The 17,433-nt window shown below is 39.5% G+C and overlaps 1 protein-coding gene across 3 annotated transcripts in view; it reads right to left on the reverse strand.

Annotated features, from left to right (window-relative positions):
- Positions 1-256: 256 nt before the first annotated feature.
- Positions 257-17,433, reverse strand: part of wdfy3 (WD repeat and FYVE domain containing 3) — a 60,753-nt gene continuing 43,576 nt past the window's right edge. For all 3 annotated transcript variants that reach the window (XM_079479400.1, XM_079479399.1, XM_079479401.1), the window contains exons 33-64: positions 17,175-17,408; positions 16,904-17,003; positions 16,372-16,532; positions 15,587-15,816; positions 14,831-14,940; positions 14,138-14,320; positions 13,460-13,617; positions 13,296-13,373; positions 12,943-13,170; positions 12,064-12,232; positions 11,486-11,646; positions 11,145-11,293; positions 10,320-10,440; positions 10,145-10,230; positions 9,959-10,039; positions 9,820-9,874; positions 9,619-9,738; positions 9,421-9,538; positions 9,240-9,346; positions 8,617-8,770; positions 8,441-8,532; positions 8,129-8,341; positions 7,799-7,946; positions 7,390-7,544; positions 6,883-7,041; positions 5,498-5,677; positions 5,188-5,370; positions 4,999-5,089; positions 4,534-4,899; positions 3,092-3,203; positions 2,789-2,986; positions 257-2,663 (exon numbers count right to left, since the gene is read on the reverse strand). In XM_079479400.1, coding sequence (XP_079335526.1) covers positions 2,543-2,663; positions 2,789-2,986; positions 3,092-3,203; positions 4,534-4,899; positions 4,999-5,089; positions 5,188-5,370; positions 5,498-5,677; positions 6,883-7,041; positions 7,390-7,544; positions 7,799-7,946; positions 8,129-8,341; positions 8,441-8,532; positions 8,617-8,770; positions 9,240-9,346; positions 9,421-9,538; positions 9,619-9,738; positions 9,820-9,874; positions 9,959-10,039; positions 10,145-10,230; positions 10,320-10,440; positions 11,145-11,293; positions 11,486-11,646; positions 12,064-12,232; positions 12,943-13,170; positions 13,296-13,373; positions 13,460-13,617; positions 14,138-14,320; positions 14,831-14,940; positions 15,587-15,816; positions 16,372-16,532; positions 16,904-17,003; positions 17,175-17,408 — 4,821 coding nt within the window. In that variant the 3' untranslated portion in view covers positions 257-2,542. The remainder of the gene's footprint in view (positions 2,664-2,788; positions 2,987-3,091; positions 3,204-4,533; positions 4,900-4,998; positions 5,090-5,187; positions 5,371-5,497; positions 5,678-6,882; positions 7,042-7,389; positions 7,545-7,798; positions 7,947-8,128; positions 8,342-8,440; positions 8,533-8,616; positions 8,771-9,239; positions 9,347-9,420; positions 9,539-9,618; positions 9,739-9,819; positions 9,875-9,958; positions 10,040-10,144; positions 10,231-10,319; positions 10,441-11,144; positions 11,294-11,485; positions 11,647-12,063; positions 12,233-12,942; positions 13,171-13,295; positions 13,374-13,459; positions 13,618-14,137; positions 14,321-14,830; positions 14,941-15,586; positions 15,817-16,371; positions 16,533-16,903; positions 17,004-17,174; positions 17,409-17,433) is intronic.

Consider the following 17,433-nt stretch of genomic DNA (forward strand, 5'->3'; position numbering starts at 1 on the left):
AACAAGTGCAAGTGAATGGGTGCCATGTTAACAAAAATCTCAAAAACGTCTTATTTTGTGCTATGCAGAAGAATGTCATGCAGGTTTGAAATGACAAGAGGGTGAGAAAAATGATAACAGAATTGTGTATTTTTGGATGAACTATCACTTTCAGATATAAACACATTTTTTATCATTACTGGTATAATACTATCTTACACATATGTAAAAACTACTGTGCAAGTGAAGCTGAAAAAGGACTCATGTAAACACAATACAATGTCGTTGGTAAACAGCAAGTATTTAATTGAAATTAAATTAAAAAGTATGAGTACCATATCTATTGCATCATAATAACAGGTATAGGGTTACTTTATGGGGAGAGGGTTTCATGTAATCGTTTTTCCAACACAAATATACAATGAACATTCAGCTACCACAGTTTTGCACACTAGATTTTGTAGTAATGCAGTCTATCACAAGACCACCATAAAAGGGACAATCCGTGTGTATTTCATCAGTCCTGGGATCGGTCCTTAACATCCATATATAAGAGTAGAAAAGTCAACTCATGAGTGGAGGGATATATCTTCAGTATACTGCCTAAACTGTACACGAAAAGTTCAGGGCTTCAGGATCTAGTTGTTAGATAATGCCATAATGATAAGCCAAAAAAGACAAAATGAAGTAAAACGTAATGCCAAAACACGTACAATACACTGACACATAAACTCAGCTGTGTTAAACATGCAACAAGTAACAAAACTTGCTGAAAATTTTCAAAACTCATAAAAAAGAAAAACTTGTAATTGCATAAATACTTTGTACAGTTCATTTCGCTGTAATGAAATGCACCCTTAAAAAAATAACAGCCCACAACATAAAATGCATTTGATAAAACAATGATTACTCAATGTCTTTTTGTCTACATGTCAAGGTGCAAAAATAATTTCAGATTGATATAGCCATTTGATCTTTAAGCTGCTTGTCGACAGCAAAATCCGACAGCCTGATGTTAAGATTGCACACTGAATTACAGTACATTAATGTATAATAAACTCTAAAGAGTGCATATTAGGCTGGATAGCAAAAGACAGAAATCGTACAATAACGAAAAACAACAAATGCATTTGTAACAAAATGTTCATCTTTTTTTAAGGATGCAAGTGTCAGAAAAGAAGGATAAAAGGAATTTTCTCCATTATATCAAAGCAGCATTTTCAATATTGTATTGCCCACAGTATCAAAGACAAATGGACAGATGAAAACAACGAACTTACTCTTTCATAGTCTTGTAAGGTATTACTAGGCTTCCAGTCTTCTTTTTATACATTGAAACGTGTTAAATCCCTTTTTCATCTTACCCAAAAACGTTCAAGCTACAGTCTTTCATGCAATGTAAATGGAGTGAAAATATAAGTAACTATTGCTTTAATAATATACAAACAAACATTTACACTGGTGCAACTCTGCAAACGGTTAAAATTGATATTTTAAAAATAGGAAAGAAATTGAGGTTTTAATGAACCCATTTCGACATGATCTGGTTCTAATTTAGTTATAAATAAGGGACAACAAATCTTGTTAAGAGAACGAGAGAAGTCTGACCCTACACAAAAATGTACAGAGAAATAACATCCAATAATCATCAGAGATCTCACTTTCAGAAACATCTCTCGTATTCTAATCTTTCTTGTGACCATAAATACTCCTGTCTTTGAAATGCATAATAATAATAACAATAATAATAAAAACGGATGTGAAATCATCTGAAGGCTTGCGAAACCTTTCCTGATATAACTGTCCCATCAATAAAAATGACTTTGTGATAAAAATCAACAGCCTTTCATCTATATTCAAAATGTACATATTATCGTCGTCCTACACTTCAGAAAAACATGATCAAGGCAGTTTGGCGACAAAAACTAAATTAAATTGTTTGCTTCTATTGGCAACACGCTGATACTGCGGGCAACACTTTAACAAAACATACGAACAAACAAAATAAGCATTTGCATAACTAGACACGCTAGTAATGTCAACCCACAGACATGATCAACATTCATTGTCCCCGATAATATTCTGACTTAGATGCTGTGACTCGTGACATCAACTACACGCACTCGCGTTTTGTTTTTTAAAGCCAGAAGTGATTTTTAACATAATACTATATTACAAGCAACGTGTCGTGTTTGTTTATCTTTTAATAATTACTTTTTGTTTCACTGTTTCGAGTTAAAAAGGCCATTGTAAGTATTTACAATATAAACAATATGTCATCTCGTTCCAGGAGGACGTGTTTTACACGCATTGCTTTTCCTATTATCGGATCATTGCAGTATTAGTGCAATGATGCCAATCCTGAGATGACTGAGCATACTGCAACAGAAAAATGCATAAATGGAAAAGATCGTCTCTCTTTAATGGTGACACCTCCGCAATATACGAAATGAGTATTAGTGATCCTGTTTTGGTCTACGTCAGTGCTTTACAAATGGGGTTTTTGCACAGGGAGCAGTGAGATATTTTTCTTTTTAGGGGTGTGAGCTGTGGTGCGGGGGGTCTAGTTTCTCGGGCTCTCTTCAGAGCTCCGCTCATGCTGCAGGTTGTAGTAACAGTTCTGACACACTCGCACTGGAGAGGAGATCTTCAGCCGCTTGATCTCCGATTGGAAGCGACTGCACCTGAGGAAACAACCAACAACATTTCTGAACACTGAAAACCAGCAGATTGAAAAGAACTCATTTAAACACTTAAACTAAACAGAGTCACAAATCGGGAATTTTCATTTTTAGTTCATGCGTCTTACTTCTGGCAGAAGACCTGGCCGCAGTTTCTGCAGTGGTGGCGTCTTTCAGTGAGCGAGAAGCGTACGGTGCATCCAGAGCAGCTGTCCACCTGTTCGTCCTTCACCCAGTGGTCTGCAGTGGAGCGTCCTGGCTGATCGCTGACAGACCAGCTGAACACTCGGCCCCGGCCGTCACCCACCAGAATCTTACTGTGGTCTCTGCGTACAGATTACAGCTCATTTACAGACAATCCATGAGTATCTTAGATCACGTTCAGTTTTCTTCCCTTTTGTCTCATTCCACCAAACACACAGTGCACGTACTTTGAAATGGCGAGCGCTGTGATTTCCGCAGGATGAGCGTTGTCCTTGCGGTCAAACGCTGTGTGCATGGTGAGTTTGCTCCGGAACACCAGCTGTCTCTCCCATCTGTAGCCTGTTCAGGAAACAAAGAGTTCGGCAACGATGTGCCATTTGATCACATTTAAAACAATGTGCAAAATCTTTCATTTGGCTAATGATGATTTGGCTACGGTGAAAAGGAAATCATCTTTTAAATCTTTGATCTAATCTTAATTAAAACAATACAAAAGTTAGTCCTTATTAATAACTTTTCTGCCATTGACAATTTTATTTACATAATAATATATTGACATAATACGTTTGTAATGAAAACGAATATTTTTGTTCATTTAAAGGTCCAGTGTGTGAGATTAAGCGGCATCTAGTGGTGAGGTTGTACGTAAGGGGGTCCCACACAGTAAGGTAAGTAAGGGGGTCGCACACAGTAAGGTAAGTAAAGGGGTCGCACACAGTAAGGTAAGTAAGGGGGTCGCACACAGGATGCAGAATTGCTGAGCCGCACAGTGTCGCATCTAGGACAACTCTGTTATTAACTATGCAATGTTTTTCCATTATTCCCAAACAGATAATGCATCTTGCAGCTTATGGTTAAGTCATTGTGTACATTCAATTAGATGTTATTTGACTGAACTCATCTTTAATGCAAAATGATGCGAGTGGCACGTTGTGGCACTGCAGGACTCAGAACAGCGTCATGAGTTGTAGAGGAGCGCTGCAGACAGGCGCAGAATGGCAGCGCTGGTGTGTACACACATAGAAAACAATATGTTCATTTTAACAAACAATGGCGCTACGCTGTCCAGCTCTTCCGGTCTGCGACATCCTTAATATGACAATGTTTTCGCTTCTTTGCTGAAATAGATCATTTATTTATGAAGAATTCTCCATAGAGCAGTTTGTCCATTTAGGGCTACTGTAGAAACAACATGGCGAATTACATGTAAGGGGACCCGTGGTGAATTGACATAGAAATAGGCACTTTCGAAGGCAATTAAAACATAAAGCTTCATTATGTAAGGTCTTTATGCACCTCTGAAGACATAGTTATGTATAATTTATTGCATTTCTGTCAATACATCCTCCAAAATTACACATTGGACTTACTAATTGTGTTTTTAAAGGTCCAGTGTGGTTTTTTTTTGACAGAAATGCAATATATACATAACCATTCAGTGGTGTATTAACAGCTTACACAATGAAGCGTTATGTTTTTATTACCTTAGAATTCTATCTCCATCCACCCCTTGCATATAATTCACCAGGTTCTATGAGCCGTCCTAGTGTTTCGAAAGGGAGGGGAGGGGTTGGTTGCAATTCGCAACCTTGCAGCTAGATTTTACCGACTGGACCTTCAAACGTACAATTTAAAAACGTAGAAACTCAAGCTGGTTTATCTACAGTACCTGGTTTGAGTTTGTTGTATGAACGTGCCTCCATACTACTGGGCTGAAGGGGTTGTGGTACTGGCCCATGTGGGGCCACTGAGTTAGGTTGAGAATGCAGCTGCGATTGAATTCCTCGTCTCATCTGGCCCTCCGAGTAGTTTACGAAAACAAAGCCCTCCTTTTCATCAATGCTGATTGTGTCCGACCAGCGGCGGGAGTCTTCTGAGCCACTGTCAACCGACCAGGAGGCTCCTGTGCGGGGTTTGGGCCTGTGGACGGTACTGCTGGGCTGTCTGTTTGAAGTTTGAGGTTTGGTGTCCTGACTGAGACTGGTCTCCTCTCCCTCTGATTCACTGCTATCATCTTCTGGAGCGTCACGACGCTCTGTAGAAACATGAGGTGGGGTTAGAAAGTCAAAATCCTTGAATCATCTACAGTATAGTTAAAGTAAATTAAACATTGAATACAATATAATAGAATTACCCATCTCTCCACAACACTCTGGCATATCAGGGGGCTCTATAGGCTCTGGAGCCGGTGTTTCTGGAACTTGCAGGAACTCAATTCTCCAGAACTACAAGACAATGTCATGTGTCAAGGATCTTGTTTTACCATATCTGTTGTAATGCTTTAAAGACAAATAATGGAAAGGAGGAGGCAATAGACTGTTACCCTGACAACACCATCAGAGTGTCCCGTGACGATAACGTTCTGTGTGTCCCACTCATTCATCTCAGACACACAGCAACAGAGAATCTGTTGGCTGCGGCCGGTGAACGTGTTTGCGCTGGCGATGGGATTTCCATTGATGCTCCACACATGAATATATGTTCCAGCACAGGATACTATATCACCCTACATTCACACACACACAAACACTTGCTTTTCAAATCCGTATTGTTATTTTTTATGACACTTTGTGGCATCTTAACAGCCAAAAACAAAAAATACACGTATACAGAAAGCGTTAATGTTTACATACGGTCAGCTCGTTGATGCAGAGCGCTGACACAGGAGCCCGGTGGCCCCTCAGCTGGGTTACGAAAGATAGTTTATTCAGGTCCCAGATGATGCAGGTTCGGTCTCGGGAGCCACTCACGATGATGTGGTAAGTTGATGATGCTGTGAGACACGTTACTGCATCTGTGTGTCCCAGAAGAGCCTGCAAACATGACACGTACCTCATTACAAACAGCTGCCGAAAATAGTACGTGAAACTTATGTGTGATTTCTTTGGGGACACTTTTTTGATATTTCTAAATATAAATGACATCTTTAACTTCGAAACAAATCTAATTCAGTGAGATCGGAGCCTTGCATAGTAAAACAATAAAAACCCTTCATTTGAATTTGCCATTCACATAACACACTGCCTGATGTAAACCATGTGCTGCAAGTCAAAGCTTCTCAAAAGGTTTTAATAACGGGCAAAATTGTCTTTGAAAACATGAAACGTTTGTAAAAAAGGCGGCACAGAACATCAACATGAGAACCTCACTTCTACTGTACAATACTGTATCGATGGGGGGCATCATTGTTTGGGTCTGTTTTGGTGCCACAGGCCAGGTCGTTGTTTGTTTTTATCCGTTTAAGCAGACCGTGTTTGTTCAGTGTTTTGATTTAGTTAAAAAAACTTAGATTTTCAGAGGTTACATACTTCTTCCAGCAACAGAATACATGGACACCAAACAAATAATTACATCGAGTTCACCATAGCGGTTTAAAGACCCACCATCATCCGTCTTTCACGAATACATTTTTGGTTGATACCAAATATAATTTTTTACAAAAAAGGAGCTACAAAGGCAAAGTAACACGAACACAAACAGTAAGTATCATTACAACGCACTCTAGAATACTTGAATCTGATTGGCTAATTACGACATTCCAAGGTACAGTGTGTTAGTCCTCATTAACAACCACTGAAACATAACACCATGTCATTCAGGTACTCGGAGTCCTCGGAGCCCTTGTCAGTGCACACTATCTGACCCACTGGCTCCTTTAGCTCTGTGAGACAGATAATTTACAAATAATTTACTTACAAATAAATGCCTAATTGACAACATATGAGGTTAAATTTACAAACGATTAAACCAAACTACACACTAGTCTTGTCTTGGCTTAAAAACAATAGGACATTTGTTCCCTTGTGATTAGTTTGCAATTGTAGCATTATATATCATATTTCAAATTAATATTGTGTGTACAGTAACTCACTCATGTGGCAAGTAGGTGTGTAATAAGTGAATACGGTTCATTCAGCCAGTTGTTATGATCATCCTGTCAGGGTTGTTTCTGCGATGTACATTATGTAAGGGGCTGGCTGTACATTACTCCTAACATATATCTGATGACAACAGTTACCTGTTTGAGTGTAAGGGACTTGGCTTTTTCTTTAGAGGTCCCATTCTCCCACACACAGATGGCTGTAGTGAGTCCTCCAGTAATGACCAGTTTGGGGTTTGGACAGATAGAACACAGGATCTGCCCCCACTCGGACAAACACTCGTATACTACCACTGCCTGCGAGACAAAAATCCCCAAACAAATACACCATATGAGCAAAGTTTACAGGTAACCCCCAAAAACAATTCCACACAACTACTTCATACACTAGGGTGGTCATTTTACTTTATAGATTTTGCTCATGTTTAATTACAAGGTGGACGAAAGCACACAATTGCAGATGAAATTAACGTAAACCAAGAGTACAAATCTAGCCAAGAAAAATCAAACATACTGAGAAATACATTGTATGAATATTTAACATCTTTTGGATGCTTTTTGCTGTTAAGAATTTGACAGCAGAACACACAAGATGCCACAAAATTAGCTGTAAACAAACAGAAAAACATTAATGTTGTCGATGACCTTGTCAGACTCATAGTTAGCGAGTCTGCAGCTGAGGTCTGCGTAGCCCCAGGCGAAGGTCTTATTCCAGGCAGGGGGAACAAACACTTTGTTCTGCTCGACAGCCAGAATGCCCTTGTCAGTGCACACTATCTGACCCACTGGCTCCTTTAGCTCTGTGAGACAGAAATGACACACACGCGGCTCATTTAAAAGCTCTTTACTTTGGTCAGTTAAGAATATTTCACAACATTTATGCAGAACACACATTCTTCCGAATATGTTGTTTACGGTTTTTCAATTTATTACATTCACATTTTTCTTACATGAAAATGAAATTCAGAGTACTTGGCCATGTCTTATTTAAATCTAAATTGATTCAGTTTTATGTCTGTTTTGTCATTGTAAGGCACTGTTGATACGTTCGTACCTTTGACAGGGGTGAGTGAAGGTCTTAAGTTGTCCAAATGATGGAAGAAGATCTTGTCTAAGGTGGAGTTCAGTGTAACGGGAACACCAGGGACTTCTCCATTTGACTTACTACGTACCCGCTTCGGAGGATGTGGCTTCTTGAACAGCTGTAATGATAAAAAATGAACAGTGTTAATAGATGCTAGGCACGTACAACAAAGTGGTCAAACACATTTACGGGGTCACGATAAACTTAGAACATCCAAACCTTGACAGCCATTACACTGTGACTTCTGAAGACATCTAGAAAGCTAAAGATTCATTCATCATCATGAAAATAAAAGAGAACCTGTTTGGGGATCTGTCCAAAGTTGTTGATGAATCCAATGGTCGCAGTTTCTTTAAGCGGGTCATTAATATTGTAGATGTCCACCTGTCCCTCATAGAAGAGATGGTGAAAGACATTCACTGCCTCCACTGCTGGAGGACCCTGCTGCTTATAACCAAAGATCAGGTCGATCCATTCATGCAGATGAGCGCTGACATAGTCACACTCCAACGCCTGAAAACACATCACACACAAGTTTAATTTGACAGCAAACAATAATTGAGAAATGTCAGCAATACCAAAAGTTCCCCTTTTGAAGAATGCAACACTTGCCTCTCTGTGAACTCTGATGAACTCTTTTGGATCTCCTTTAGCCCACGGAGGCAGAATCACATCTCCAAGCTTGATGCCATTTTGTTTACTCCCTTTAAGAAAAAGCAAGCATACTTGAAGTATGAAAAAAAAACAGCGTGTATTCAGGTTCCAGATGTGGTCACGATTTTACCCACCAAGGTCAAAGTTGTTGGAATTGAGCAGGAACTCCGGGAGATAGAAAAACTCGGGGATAAGTTCTTTAACATCAGCCATGTTGTGTTTGGAAGCGGAGAGCCATGCCTCCCGCACACTGTGAAACATTCTGTCGGCCAAATCGAAATGCCCACCCTGAGGGTACATTGAAGAAATATATTTTCTATTTCAGTACTAATGTACTACAGTACTGCAGAAGGGACAAGACTGGGCCTTTCTGGTCTCAACAAGACTGGACCTTTCTTTCCCCAAGTAAAGATCTCAGGCTTTCTCTCTCTCTCTCTATGTTGAAGGTCAAAAGTTACAGCCTCCGCTTTTGTGGCATTCAGATAAACAACTTTCTTGTAAAAGTCATGTCCCACTTTAAGTCTACACTGCAATTTTTAAACACACATCAAATACAAACAAGTAATCTAAAAACGTCTGACCGGTAGTGCATATTCTCATCTACTTTTAAAAGTTGGCATTAATGTGAAATAAGTATTTTGTGCTTTATAAACATTTCATCTACAACAACTTAAAAACCAAGCTAAAGGAAGAACTAACAAAGGAAACACAATAAAGACACAGCATGCACATGTATTGTACATCCGGTGGAACTAACCTGAAGCCTGAGGAAGATCTGAGTGAACGGCTCCATTCTGAGCAGATATGAGGCCACAATCATTGCAGAGGAGTAATGAGTGCCGTAATGATACGCTGGAGTCTCACCTGTCAGGAAAAACATGCTTACAATGTATCTGCAACCATAAGCAAAGTTTAACACAAACTGGCCTTTGACTGACCAGTAGGATCCTCCCAGTCTTTAAATCGTTTCTTGTACTGAATCAATCTGTCATCTGTCTGAGCACCCATGGGTTTGGATAGATTGCGGAATGTCTTTGGATTGTTAAGGTCCAGTTCCTGTGGAATAGTTCACCATTATTAACAAAACAATTAATATACTGACAGAAGACAGGGGAGAAACAGAGAGAGGTTTTTACCTCAGAGTCAAAGTCTGCCAGGATCCATGGAAAGACTGGATACTGCATCAGATCATTGTACGACCTGCCCGCCAACGTATTGAGATGCATCAGGTACTGGAAGTTACTGATTTCGCCTCTCTGCAGATAAACCAAGTCTTTCATGAGCAACTTCACAAACAACACAACAAACAATCCACTTTAAATGAAAAGTTACTGTACCTCCCATCTCTGGGTCACTGACTTCTCGCCGACCAGCGTAATAAGAAGGCCGGACCTGTTGAGAAAACATTTTATAAATAAACCCAATATATTTCATGATCCAGTAAGCAGCAGAGCTTATCATATTTGGGAAACTCACCCCTGTTCCACACTTGTGTTGGGACGCTGTCCAGAGACAGATTCTGAGCTGTCAGCCAGAGAGGGAACCACGGCCAGAAACCTTGAAATACAAAACTAGCTTTTTAACAGTACAAAAGCTTGAATTTTTTGATTAAAATTCTCAAAATATGTTATGCAAATAGGCATAAGCGTGACTTTATTTTACCTTTGATAGACTTTGTTCCGGACTCCTTTTTGGAAAGCCAGTAGATAATTTCTCCCGTCACCTGAAAACACTTCTACTGCAATTGGCTATATGAAAGAAGACAGTACAGGCTCACTGTTACTTGATGGTCATTTTGTACAGTTTTGCGATGATCAAAGCCGATTCATTTACACACCTGAAGCAGGTAGCGACGTTTGTGCACCTCTCTGATGTCTTCATAAGCAAAGATGCTGCAGGAGCGTTTCAGCTGACTCTTACCCTGCCGCGCCCCTCGAGGGATGATGGGCTCATGCATACTGCACACATCACAGAAACAAGCAGCGTATAAAGCCAGTCAATTCACTAGTGGATCAGAGACAATCACTGTCACAAACACTTCACACTGAGGCTCGATTTACACCAACAACTTGTGGCCTGTTGTTTCTACAGTAGCCCTAAACAGACAAACTCCTGTAAAGAGCGCGTTTCCTACATACGCTCCACCGGCAAAGAAGTGAAAACGTGACGACATCTTAGTTCTGTGTCAGCCACTGTGGCTGCAAATCGCAATCTCACCGCTAGATGATGCTAAGTTTCATTCACTGGACCTTTAATACATTTTTTATCAGTTTTTTAATACATCTATAAAAAAACAATATTCCAACAAATTGACATTCACATAAATTAATAAATGCAGTCAATTCTGTATTGTTCAATGTTATTTCATGCTATTTTAATAAGCTATTATAACTAAAGCTAACAAATTAAACGTTGTGGTAAAGTGTTATGAATCAGACGACTTTAAAAACGGAACAGTAGAAAAGCACATTTTTCTCAAATACATCAAAAAGGAAAATACAAACGAGGATTTTGGTCCAATAGGAATGAATGTGTATTAAGTGTAATTTAACAGGATCAAGTACAAGCATGTCTTTAATTAGGAAACGAAGATAAAAACAAGTAATACTGCCAAAAGACTTCATGCCTAAAAGCTCTATTTAAAAAAGCTAAAATACTTTACTTTGCGGGGAGTGTCTCGATGTCTCTAATCTCTCTGGTCACAGTCATGGTGAAGCCGTCGATCACGTAGAAATGTTCTTTGCCAAATAAGAGAAGTCCTTCACTGGTGTCCAGACCCTGAACTCGTGCACAGCGGTACATGTGCTGGATCTGTCAATAAACACATGACAAAACACTTAGGACTGTCACTTAGGAATTCACACGGTCTTCTCCATGAAGTAAACTAAATATAACCATTTAACCTCAGCAAATTAACACGATGAATAACTGACTGCTATGAGTATGTTAATCTGAATTAAGTGTGAATATGGTGTTGTGGAGGAAGACGTGGAACCGTCTGACCTTTTCTCCCTCCTCCAGCAGGCGGAGCAGCGTGGTGTTGTCCGTTTTCTGTTCTTCGTCCATAGCTCCTGACTCCAGCAACTCCTGCAGCTGGTCCTGACTGTCCTCCTCTCCTCCATCTGCTGTGGAGCGGGAGCGCTTTAAAGGGGCCTTCACCAGACCTAAAGTACACAATCATATTTTTAATATAAGGGTATTTTTAGGAATAAGGCTAAACATGTTGACTGTAAACCTGAGGGTAGTCAAATCGGTTTATCGCCAAAATAAACATCTGTTTTTATATAAAATGCGTGTGTGTGTTGTGTATACACATAGTTCGTAAATATATACATGTATGTTTGTGTATTTATATATACGGATAAATATACACAACACGCACACGAATATATTACATAAACATCTATTTTGGAATTGATAAATCGTATCGATTTGACACAACTATCTAAAAATGTAAAAATGACTTTATTCACCTTCCACTCATTTTGGGAGCACAGCCGAATTGGAATTACATTAACTAACTTTCCTTTCTGATTTCGATGTGTAATATGTCATCAGGGACAGTAAAACTTTACAATGACCTTTGACCCTTGCGATGGTGTCCTCCCCGTGTTCAGGTTCCTGCTGTGTCGTCTCTCCCTCAGTGTTTTGTTCTATAGAGTGTTGGTACATGCCCGGGTTCCCTGATAGCAGTCTCATATAATACTCCTTACTGTCATAGCTGATCGCTCGCCGGTACCGCGCTGGTTTCTGCAAGTATTCAAATAAAAGTACAACTTAACTTCTGTTTACTTGCAAATCATTCATTCAATTCAGAGGAAAGCATCTAGCTGTACTATGAAATCTTATAAGTGACAAGCAGAGATAGAGAAACCATGAGCCATGCAAACACTTGACAAGCTTGACAAAACTACAAGTGCCGTGCTGATATTCCCGTCATAAACACGCTGAATGATTTACAAAGGATATGCAAACATATTTAGATTTGAATATCGTTCAATTTCACACAACGGATGTGGATTATAAGAGATTTGAAATATGTAAACATGTAAATCTATTGTTCCTCATGTATGCAATATTTTCGAAAGGAACAAGTGCAGAGAGACAACTTCAAACAGCGTTCAAAAGTAAATCTTATTTTTTTATCAGAAGCTTTTGGATAGAGACATTGTATGTTACACAGTTCAGCAATGCGGTTATTCCACAGCACAGCAGAGCTCAAGTTTTGGCACTCTTTAGATTGTACCTGAACCGTTACACTTACCACTCCCCCCAGCAATGGCACCTGAGAGTAAAAGTGGACAAACTATAAAAAACAAGCGTTGTTCTCCAGAGAGATATAAGGATGCTTGGGAAAATAAAGCAGTTCTGTATACCTGCAATGCCCTTTCAATTAAGTTATGGTGACGGAGGTCTTTGCGCAACTGTTGAATAGTTTTTGGAAAGCAGAGCAGACTAACCTGAGTGCTTGCGTTGGGCTCAGGATCAGGCACGTAAGGATAATGGATGTAAAACATGTCGTTCCGAACCATATTCTTCCTCATTCTACAGGGACCCTCAGTCATGTCCAATTGAAATTTGTCCAAGTAGGAACCAATGGGAGGCCCCCAGAGTCCTCTCTCCCGAAGCAGCTCGTACTCAATCCCTGCCCACTCATCCATGACATATTTCAATGCATTTTGCTGCCTCTGTGAGAAAACAAATATAAAATTTGTCACACCAATGCAATGAATGAAAGTATAGTCTTTGATCAAATTGAATCATGGACTGTAAATAAGAATGAATATAAAATATCTAAGAATCTCTACGTTACCTCTTGATACTCCTTGTACTGCATTGCCACCAAGTCTCGAACCACAGCGATGTGTGTAAACATCCACTGGAACGTTTCCTGTGACCGGACAAAACTCTTTTTAGAATGAACGTGAAACAAGCTGCATGCCAAAGCGATTACATCAGCTGTCGTTTTTTTCCTACCTGAGCGGAAAGATTGTTTTTGTTTATTCCGCTTTCCTTCTTGCTCCGACGGGATCCGGTCAGTTTGGACAGCCCGAAGCCGCTGCTGACCCGAGAGAGTTTGGACTGATTTGCCGGGGCGACTGTCTCACCCCTGCTGATGGATTTCTTCTCATGGACTAAAAGGGAAAACAGACAAAACCAATATGAGAACAGCAGTGAGCTGATAAAATAACAAGCTGCTAAAATAATATATGTGTTATATGTGGGAGAATGTGACGGATTTGTCACTTTCTATGAATAGGTTGTATTTTCATGATTAGAGGCCAAGTTTTATATTTTTTGGGACATGCCTGCATATTGATAAATAACAAAGTTTGATCTAACACGAAAATTTGTATTTATTAACAATCAGCTGATATTTGATGCGTTTAAAACTAATGGTAACAGACTTGCATGCAAAATGTGTGTTTTGGTCATTCACTATAATCTTTATTATAAAAATAAAAAACTTTATAATCCAATTACAAAATAAATGCAACTCAAAAATATTCCCGACACTTAAGTATTAACATCATATATCCTCTTTCTACAAGAAAAATAACCCATTGCATAAACAGGGTGTTAGTATATGCAGTGCAAAGCACCATATATATTGTGGTGAATATTTAAGTGCGTATGATTGGATATTTTTCTTACTCAGGTGGTTTTGCCAGCTTTTGGCCGCAGGTTCCTCAAGCCCAGGTCTAGCGGTGGCGATGTCCACATGTCCTCTGTCATTGATGGGTAGAGACACTTTAAAAATGTCCTCCAGCATTTGTCTTTTGCTATGCATGAGCTCCGTCCACACTCGATTCACCGCCTTAAGCAGCAACTGACGACCTGACACACAAACCACACAAGTTACGACTAAATGACATTGAAAACGGTCACGGCCCACCCCAAAAGTCTATAATATAAGTAGCTCAACCTCAAGTTGTTCCAAACCTGTATACATTTCTTTGTTCTATTAACCACGAAGAAAAATATTTGGAGGAATTTTAGCAACTGACATTTCTGGGACATCCTTGATTTACCATAGTAGGAATCATTAAAATGGCAGTCAAAGGTGCCCTAGAAGTATTTGCTCAACTAAATTCTTCAAAATATCTAATTTTGTGTTCAACAGAAGAAAAAAGTGACACACAAATTTGTCTTACTGTGGTAGTCAATGATGTCCCAGAAATCTTAATATGTTTCTCTGTGTTCCTCAGAACAAAGTTATTTATACAGGTTTGGATCAACTTGAGGGCGAGTCATTTATGACAATTTTATTTTTGGGGTGGAGTATCCCTTTAATGTGGCACACACTATTCCAACCACAAATCATTATGAGAAAAGCCAAAGAGCAACCTTCGCTAACATCCTGGCTCTGAACACTATTTGACTCGTTCTCGGAAGGTACAGCTACATGCCATGTGGTCATTCTGGCCTCCGCCTCCAGACCAAAGCCCTCCACACTGCTGTAAAAGAAAATCATGATGATGTCATTAGCCTGCAACCCCTTAATACATGACGGGTTCTTTTCATGAGATTTTGTGGTGTATGTCCCATGGCAAAACTATAAAACTGTAAGTGAAGTAGGGATTTCCAGATATATTTTAACTAAATGCATTTGTGTTAAACTATATCTATATGCTTATGGATTTAATGGTAGCGATTCATCGATAATCAATTATGTGTTAGCATCCCCAACATGTCCATATTCATTTAATCCGTTAAAATGATAAAGTCTGAATTCCAAATCACAGCAATAATAATAAAGTATCTTGCCAGCACATTACCAGGCACTTAAAATGAAATCAGTTTCTCTATTGATCTTTCAGCAGCACTAAAGCAGTTCTGTTGACTGTCTCTGCACTGATCTCATGTCTCTCAGAAGCTCTGAGCGAGTCTAAATACAGAGCCATGACAATGCAAGACTCTCTCACCCAGAACAGCACCACACTACAGTGCACAGACTCTCCCAACGCAAAGAGAAAAATGGCTTCTATCCAGCTTACTATCTACATTTCTGCTTTAATGATCCCATATCTATCTATCTATCCTCTGAAATCCAAACCGTTTGATTTTGAGTGTTTAAAAAACATTTGAGATTTTCTCTCTCACCTCCCCGTGTGCAGGTTAATTAAGCAGTGAGCCAGACAGGCCACAAACTCCTGGTCGTGGTTTCCGGGTCCCAGCACGAGGTTTCGGTTTACTGTCAGCACACGTAGCGAGTCCAGCAGGGTGACCTGCTGCGGGACAGTCTTGTGTGGACGGGACAGCTGGTAGAGGATGGTTCGGTTCAGACAGTGGTAGATAGAGTCCAGAGACAAACCCTGCGATCGCCGTTTGGACTGTTGTGGGAACAGAGAGAAACAGAACGGAGTACCAACACTCGCACAAGTCACATGGGCACACAACTTTAAATCTTATGTAAGTCCTGGGAACAAGAGAGAGTTTACATGGGTTTTGAAAACTAATGAAAAGGATTGAGAGTTAGAGAATGTGTGGCCTTTCGAAACGATTAAGTGGTTGACAAAATATGCACTGATGAATAGAACAGCGAAAAAAATATTTGTCACCTATTTACTTAAATTCGAATGCGCTAGGAAAAACTTTGAATTAAGAATCATGGTTGAAATGTGGCATTTATAGTTTGCAACACTAGAATTGAAATTCAATAAAAGCATTACTTTTGTATGTAACGTACTTTCAATTGAATATTCATACATATATAGTATGGAGGAGGGATTTTTATTATGATGAACTACAAAAAATATATTTCTAGTGGTAGAAGAAGTATAAGGCAGCCCAACTTTGCTTTTGTATAACAAAAAAAAGTTTAGTGTGCTTGTTTTTTACAGTCACAGTTATGTGAAAACCAAACTGTAAGTTCACAGAACTCTCACCTGGGTAATGAGTTGAACTATGAATTCCACCACTAGCTTGGACTCTTTGTTGAACATGCCCTGCCACAGCTTATCCACAACACGCTGGGTGAAGTAGAATACATTGTTGACCAGAATGTTATAACTTCCTCCAGTTGTTATTGGCAATGAAGCCTCCTCACCTGTTGGACGACAGACACATGGCCAGGGAAGATTTATAATAAGAAATACTGTAAATCATAACGAGTTGACAATGTATTGATGGTCAAGAGGCACATTAGGGGTCAGGCTATTATTTAATTTCTATAATTGATGCCTTTTCAAAGGCATATTCTTTTCTTTTTATGTGAAGTACAAAGATTATTTGCTGAATGTCCAGGGTCGCTTTTTATAGAAGCCAATTGATAACACATGATAACATATATCTTATATCACTTTTCAATGACGTGAAAGTAAAATAATGAAGTAAAAAACTGTAAAAAATGGAAATAACAGAATTCCCTATTATACTAAAGATTTTTCTGAGCTTTCATTAATGGGATGAAGAACTAACCCAATAAAACATCTGCAGCGAGGAGCTGATCCATCACACTGTCCAAGATATATGACTGAAACTCTTTCTGCTGGGTTCTGGTGGAGCGCTCCGGTGAGGCCTGAGGATAGACTACAGTTAGAGTTTCTGTCTAGAAGACGGGCATCTTCTTATAAGAAGCTCCAAAATCTCTACCGGTGTTACAGAACAATACAAAATATACCATGAAAGGAACTAAAAAAAAACATTCATTGGTAAATGAGCAGATATCTCAGATAAGGACGCTTCTCACCTCTAGCAGTAGATCAATGATGGGGGTCTGTTTGCTGGCAGGTGTCATGCACAGGTTGTCCATGATAAGGACCCTCATGAAGTCAAAAACATACTTTTTGGCTGGGTGATTGGTCAGGTATGTTTTAGTGCCCACATTGCAGTATTCTGACTGGCTGCGATTCATTCCTGAATCTGTCACGAAGGCCTTGAACTCTTCTGTAGGTGAGCCTGCTTCATCATCCAAATCACTCACCTGAGAAAACAAGACCCATCACAGT

The sequence above is a fragment of the Barbatula barbatula genome (genome assembly GCF_947034865.1).
Source record: "Barbatula barbatula genome assembly, chromosome: 2".
In the NCBI taxonomy this organism is placed as follows: Eukaryota; Metazoa; Chordata; class Actinopteri; order Cypriniformes; family Nemacheilidae; genus Barbatula; species Barbatula barbatula.